Source organism: Portunus trituberculatus, chromosome 44 (genome assembly GCF_017591435.1).
Source record: "Portunus trituberculatus isolate SZX2019 chromosome 44, ASM1759143v1, whole genome shotgun sequence".
NCBI lineage: Eukaryota > Metazoa > Arthropoda > Malacostraca > Decapoda > Portunidae > Portunus > Portunus trituberculatus.
Genome location: NC_059298.1, coordinates 1,364,478 through 1,372,500, shown reverse-complemented (window position 1 = coordinate 1,372,500; position 8,023 = coordinate 1,364,478). Strand labels below are relative to the sequence as shown.

At 36.3% G+C, this 8,023-nt stretch overlaps 1 protein-coding gene across 1 annotated transcript in view; it reads right to left on the bottom strand.

Annotated features, from left to right (window-relative positions):
- Positions 1-4,966: 4,966 nt before the first annotated feature.
- Positions 4,967-8,023, bottom strand: part of LOC123518637 (E3 ubiquitin-protein ligase listerin-like) — a 34,206-nt gene continuing 31,149 nt past the window's right edge. The window contains exons 24-26 of the mRNA XM_045279553.1: positions 6,989-7,159; positions 6,068-6,259; positions 4,967-5,223 (exon numbers count right to left, since the gene is read on the bottom strand). Of these exons, the coding sequence (XP_045135488.1) occupies positions 5,164-5,223; positions 6,068-6,259; positions 6,989-7,159 (423 nt within the window). The 3' untranslated portion in view covers positions 4,967-5,163. The remainder of the gene's footprint in view (positions 5,224-6,067; positions 6,260-6,988; positions 7,160-8,023) is intronic.

The window sequence follows — 8,023 nt, the reverse complement described above, 5'->3', positions numbered from 1 at the left end:
TAAGGACACTAGCTGTAACGTCCGGTGAGAAAAGTGTTTTAAATAAGGTTATTGGGGACAAGTGTCGCATAAACATCCAAAATACACTCAAAACACCTGAACACACTATAAATACACTCAAAACATGCTTACAATACACCCAAAAACTATATATATATATATATATATATATATATATATATATATATATATATATATATATATATATAATCATAATAGACCCAAACTCTCATAACATCCCACAACACCCCAAAATATCCCCAACACACCCAATCACTCAAAACATGTACACTCAAAACCCTTAGATATTGCTTAAAAAAAAAAAAAAAAAAAAAAAATACTTACACACACACACACACACACACACACACACACACTTATAACAACCAAAGTACATTCAAAACACACCGCGCAACATCCCGAAATACACGTCAAACACAAAATACGCAAAAAAAAAAAAAAAAAAAAAAAAAAAAAAAAAAACGCAGGTTATCCAAGGTCACAAGCAGGGAGATGCAAGTAGCAGAAATCATAAACATAATTGACCTTCATTGCTTCGCACTGCTAGTGATAAGAGAGAGAGAGAGAGAGAGAGAGAGAGAGAGAGAGAGAGAGAGAGAGAGAGAGAGAGAGAGAGAGAGAGAGAGAGAACCTACACATTAATTTCAATCAACAAGAACATATACACGCGCGCATAGCCCCCCAACACACATAATAATAATAATGATCATAATAATAATAATAATAACAACAACAACAACAACAACAACAACAACAACAACAACAACAACAACAACAACAACACACACACACACACACACACACACACACACACACACACACACACATCAGGGAGTGACCATACAGGAAAATCTGAGCCCTGAAAAACACATAAGCAAGATATTTGGACTATCATATAAAATGCTGACTAATATAAGAGTGGCATTTCATTACATGGACAAAGATATGATGAAAAAAATCATCACAAGCATGATACGTCCAAGGCTGGATTATGCAGCAGTGGTATGGTCTCCGAGCTCTAAAAAAGATATAAGAAAATTGGAAAGGATAGAGAAAAATGCTACAAAGATGGTGCCAGCCGGAATTAAAGGATCTCACATATGAAGAACGACTGAAGGAAATGGGACTGCCAACCTTACAAGATAGATGAGAACGTGCGGACCTAATAACAATGTACAAGATAGTCAATGGCATTGAAAAGATAGACAAAGAAGACCTGGTGCTGTTGACAGAAGAAGATGGAAGGGCAAGAGGACATGAAAAGAATATCAGGATGAGGCAATGTGTGAAGGATATTGGAAAATACAGTTTTTCACACAGAATGGTGGAAAAGTGGAATGCATTGAATAACTAAGTTGTTACAGCACATAATGTCCATAACTTTAAGGAAAAATTAGATAAATGGAGATATGGAGACAGAACACTATGAGCCCTGCCCCGAACCCTGTATGATACAACTAGGTAAATACACAGAAATGACAATAACAGACAGCAGTATAAGGATGCTAGAAATTAATATATTAGAGTAAGGAGAGAGAAAGAAAGAAACTTTGAGAAAGCTGTAGTGCAAAAAAAGCAAAAAAGAACCCAAGCTTTTCTACAAATTTATAAATGGTAAGATGAAGAATAAGGAAACAATAGAAAGAACAATTAAAGGAGGGAAGACATGCCAAACAGAGAAGGAAATGAGTGAAATAATGAATGAGACCTTCAAAACTGTGTTCATTGAAGAAGAGGATTTTGCAGAACCAAATAAGACAATGTAATGTTGCTGAGGATTGCAGATCATACAATATTACAAGATTATTAGATAATTTGGATGTCAGAAAAGCAATGGATGGTGTATCTGGCTAGGTGCTAAAAGAATGTAAAGAGCAACTGTTAGATCCAATTTGGGAAATGGTTACAAGTTCATTAAATGAAGGAAGAGTACCACTGGAATGGAAGAGAGCCAACGTAATACCAATATTTAAAGGACAGTCAACTGAATCATTAAATTACAGACTAGTGTCACCTACAAGTGTTGTGGGAAAGTTATGTGAAATGGTTATCAAAGAAAAATGGGTTATACATTTGAAAGAAAAACAAGTTATATCAAACACACAATTTGGGTTCAAGACATTCCAGACTCTCTCTCTCTCTCTCTCTCTCTCTCTCTCTCTCTCTGGAGTTTTGTATCTTAGTCGCAGCTTCAAGCTGAGACTCAAGCTCTGAGCCTCCCGCAGCTGCTGCTGAACTTCACTCTCGCCTCCTGTTAAGGGGAAGAAGACTGTTTTAGGGGATGTTTTAAGGTTTGGAATAGTGTTTTTTGGGATAAAGGGTCTTTTAGGGATATTTTAAGGGGTGGAAGGGTGTTTGGGGGTTTTACAGGTGTTTAAGTTATTTAAGTACCTATACTGTATTTAACAGTGTTTTAAAGAGCTGGAATAGTGTTCTAGGAGAACTTTAAGAGATAGAAGAGCATTTTAGGGAGATGGAAGGGTATTTTAGGGGGCTGAAGGATGATTACGGGGTGTTTTGAGAGAGAGAAGTGTCTTGGGGGTGTTCTAGGGTATTGAAGAGTAAATAAGACAATTTTAAGGGGTTCTAAGGGTGTTTTAGGATTATTTAAGGGTGGTAAGATGTTTTAGAGGTATTTCAATGGGAGGAAGAGGGTGTTTTTAGCAGGGTATTTTAGTGAGTGGAAGGGTGTTTTAAGGAGTGAATGATACTGTTGAGTGTTTGACGTGATTTACAGGATGGGAGAGTGTTTTGAGGGTTTAAGAAAATTAGGGGTGCGTAAAGGGTATTTTAAGGGCAGAGTAGCATTTATAGGTGTTCAAGAGTATTTCAAAGTGTTTAAAGATTTTTTGGGGAGGAGAAGGAAGGGAAAAATGGAGAAAGATGAAGATAGAATAGGAAGAATAAATGGATGAATAGAAAACAACAAACATCTCTTCTAACTATAAGGAAATGTGCATTAAAATAGTGTGAAAATTAACAAAGGATGAAAGAAAATTAATAAAAATGGAAGTAAAGCAATCAAGATGACCACCCTTCTCCTATATCAAATACTGATTCCCATACCACCTGTGTCCATACTCTTCTTCTCCCATATCAATTCATCAATAAGGTGGAGAGTGGCACTGACAGAAGGTAGGGTATTAGAATAAGCTGGTCATCGTGGAGTGAAGATTTAGGGTAGGAGAAGAAAAGAAGACAAAGAATGGAAGATACAGAAAAGGAGGAGGAGGTAGAGGTGTTTGCAAATATGTGGGAAGAGAATGTGTTATAAAATTCAGAAAATCCACCCATTACTAGCAAGAAATACCAACATAAATCATAATAATATATAACCTAAATAAAGACAAGCAAGGGAAAACAAAATTAATAACACAAAAACATGTCATACTCAACCAATTACTAATATAAGGTAAAAGATCAGCAAACCAATAAATGACAGGGTTCCAAAGTGCAAAATCTGTCATCACCTTGCATTATTGAACCTCAATGTAGTTGTGTCCCATCCTCAAGCTGGTGCTATACACATAAGATATTGGAAGGGATAGAGAAGTCAAACAGGGATGATATTGTGTATCCATGACCGAGAGCAAATATACTCTCTCTCTCTCTCTCTCCATTATTTTTCTTTGCTTTCAGTGTTTCTTTTTCAATGTCTGTGTGTGTGTGTGTGTGTGTGTGTGTGTGTATTCAAGAGTTGCATAGACCTATTACTGATACCAGACACAAATACCAAAGGAGAAGGAAAAAAATTGAAAAGGAATGTTTTATAGAGATGTCAAGAAATATAGCTTTCTTCACAGAAGTAATGTAGCAGAATGGATTGAACTTATTGATGAAACTGTATATGTGAAGATGATCCATGAATTTAAGGAGAATATGGATGCAAGTCAAGATGGAGAATGACTCACAAGCACAGGTCTAGTGTGGCTCTATTCCTATAATTCATAACTAGGTAAATACACATGTAAGTACATATATATATATATATATCTTTATTATCATTCCAAAAAAATGTACACAGGATCGAAAACACAAATGTACATATTTCCACTGCAGGCTCAGTAAATATGTGTAAGCGAATAACAATGCCGTGTGCGTATTTATAAGGTCACTTGGTTCACACACACACACACACACACACACACACACACACACACACACACACACACTTAACAATAATACTGGTGGTAACAATGAAAAAAAAGTAAAATGATAAAACAAGAGAAATAATATTTTTCATCCTTTTAAAGTAAAGAATAGAAAAAAATTATAGATCTTTTAAATAATGATCAGCAGAAAAGAACAAAAATTCACAATCTCTCTCTCTCTCTCTCTCTCTCATAATGGAAATACTAGAAAAATATACATAGATACATACATATATACCTGGCTTGGCTCTGTCTCTGTTTTTGTCTGTGTTCATCTGTTTGTATGACTATCTGTGTGTGTGTGTGTGTGTGTGTGTGTGTGTGTGTGTGTGTGTGTGTGTGTGTGTGTGTGTGTGTGTGTGTGTGTGTGTGTGTGTGATAAAACAAGAGAAATAATATTTTTCATCCTTTTAAAGTAAAGAATAGAAAAAAATTATAGATCTTTTAAATAATGATCAGCAGAAAAGAACAAAAATTCACAATCTCTCTCTCTCTCTCTCTCTCTCTCTCTCTCTCTCTCTCATAATGGAAATACTAGAAAAATATACATAGATACATACATATATACCTGGCTTGGCTCTGTCTCTGTTTTTGTCTGTGTTCATCTGTTTGTATGACTATCTGTGTGTGTGTGTGTGTGTGTGTGTGTGTGTGTGTGTGTGTGTGTGTGTGTGTGTGTGTGTGTGTGTGTGTGTGTGTGTGTGTGTGTGTGTGTGTGTGTGTGTGTGTGTGTGTGTGTGTGTGTGTGTGTGTGTGTGTGTGTGTGTGTGTGTGTGTGTGTGTGTACCTATCTATATGTCACTATCTGTCTGTGTGTTTATGTGTTTGTGTCTATTTTTCTATGTCTATCTGTATGTGTGTGTCTATCTTGTGAGTCTGTATGTTTGTTTGTCTATCTGTATGAATCTATCCTCCTGTACATTTGTATTCTGTCTGTCTGTCTATCTCTCTGTGTCTATCTGTCTGTCTCTTTGTCTGTCTATCCATCTGTCTAGAAGAGGCTGCGGCAGAGAGGGCAGGTTGAGTTGTTGCTGCTGTTGAACCATTTGTACTGAAAGGGACACAAAAAACTCTACTTAGAATGTACTACCACTACTATAAATGATTACTCTCAGTTTGGTTGACCCCTGGTGGAAAAGAATGGCATTACTGGTATTATTGCTACAAGAACAAACAAAAACAAGAATAACTACCACTATTACTATAATACTATTGTTACTATTTATTACCATAACAAGAAGTAGAAGAATAACAAGAATGAATATTATTACTACTTCTAATACTACAATACTACTATTACTACTAGGTCTCTACTACTATTATTACTATGAGCAGTGTCAATGGTTAAACACTGAGTACAGCATTTTCTTGAGTTACCATGCATAACAGTTTACCACTTTTTGATACTTCCCATAACTGAAGATTGAGCTTGGACCTTTCACCTAAGGATATACTTTGTAGATTTTCTGTGCCCACTGAAAACCTACATTCAAAGTATTATATATATAATCTTATATATATATATTTATTTTTTTAGTATCTATTTGAGGGATTCAAGAATCCTAAGCAAGGCCACCTATGGACCTTGTAGCCCCACCAGGGTGACAAGAGTGTTATTTCCCTAAGCACCAACTAACTGCTCGGCTGAAGGTGCAAATTTGCAGTCCTGCAGCCATGAATGAAGCTCTCTACCACTCAGCCAGCTAGTCTCATGTAATATTCTATCCAAAAAGCATTATAATCTACACTAGAAATTTTGTATTGAGGAATGCAAAATATCATGAAATCTGAAATGTCTGATCCCAGGGTTTTTAGATATGAAATTGTGAACCTGTACTGAAAAGATTACCATGACCCCACACATACAAGAAAACTACCATTACTACAACACTCACCAGACACGCAGAGTGGAATTTTTTCTTGCATGTTCTACACAGGAGTTTGGGGAGCTGGTGCGACTGACTGTGTATGACATAATAGCAGATGTAACATTCCTCCAGCCCTTTAAATTTCTTCTCAACATTCTGCTTCCAAAAGGCAAGGGAGTGATGAAGTGCAGTGTTGCGGTGGGACAGCATTGTTGTTAACTGTGATGGAAAGAGCATTGTGGTTAATTGTTATAAAAAGACAGCGAAAGAGAGCGGGAGAAAGGAATAAGGTTAGTTGAGAGAGAGAGAGAGAGAGAGAGAGAGAGAGAGAGAGAGAGAGAGAGAGAGAGAGAGAGAGAGAGAGAGAGAGAGAGAGAGAGAGAGAGAGAGAGAGAGAGAGCAGTTCTGGTGAAAGAATGCAAAGTTCCATTATAGAAACCTACTCATAAGCCTTCTACCACTATACTATTATTACAAGGTGGGAAAAAAAATATAAAGTTTAATACATATTGTAAAACCACTATGGCTACTACCACTACTATCATTTAAATAAACCTCTTATCTACTAGTACAGGTAACTCTTGATTTATGCGTGTTTAATTTACGTGTTTTTGTTAATACGCGACCGAAAAAATATCATAATTAATTAAATTTGCACGATCGGTTTGCTTATACACGATTTGGACCACATCCCACATCCCCCCTATTATCTATTGTTTCTTATGAGAATTACAAGTTTGTTTAACGCGAATTTTTAAAAACGCGATGCCTCTTGGAACTCATCTATCATGTAAATCCAGTTACCTGTACTCTTCCTCCTGCTTATTGCCACCACCACTACTACTACCTCCTACACCCCCATCACTACTTGCTCCTCTTCCTCCTCCACTAGTACTACTTCCTCTTCCTACCACTGCCATCACCACAACTACCACCAACACCACTCACCCCCAACAGCCAGTTCCGCCACTGTGCCAGCGGAACACCAATGCGCTTGTGGTCCTCCACCGTCACAGTACCGAGTGGATGGTTGGCAGCCAGACGGAGGACGAGTTCCATCCGTGCCTCATCCACTGTGTAACTGGCAACCACCTCTCTTGCTCCTGGCCGGTATTTGATCTGTTGAAAAATGAATATGTAAGTAGATAAATAGATAAAATGATCAAGAATACGTATTATTTGTCAGAACTCCAGAAATAGGCAAAACACTCAGAAACATAATTTTTCCTAGGACACACACACACACACACACACACACACACACACACACACACACACACACACACACACACAATGAAAAAAAAAAAAAAAAAAAATCAAACTAGAAACACACAAAAACTGAAAATACCAACATAGACCACACACACAAAAGATGAAAAAAATCTATCCACAGACAGATCCCACAATAGTAACAAAAAAAAAAAAAAAAAAAATAATAATAATAAAATAAAATAAAAAAACATGAAAAAACACACATTTCTATTCACAAAATTAAAAGAAAAAAAAAATCATGTATGCATTCCTTTTTGAAAACACATAGAAAACAAAAACATCTCTATCCAGCCAAACAACCCCGAAAAAATAGATTCCATCCACTAAACATCTTAAAAACACTCCAAAAACACATCTGAGCTTTCCTAAAACACCCAAATCAATCAAATAAAGGAAAAATATGCACATCCCACCTTCAAAAATCCTTAAAAAAACATCTCAAGCACACTAAAACACTCAAAAAATATCCAAAACCTCAAAACACTACCAAACATCCAAAAAATCTCAAAACACACCAAAGTATGCCTAAATAACTTAAAAACCCATCAAAATAGTCTTGTACATGCCCAAAATCCACTTAAATACTTCTAAAAATCCTCAAATTATCTCAAATCCACACCACGACACAATTAAAACACCTCAATATCCACCAAAAATGCTCCCAAGCACATCCGCAATCCATTAAAATACTCAATAAACATTAAAACCATC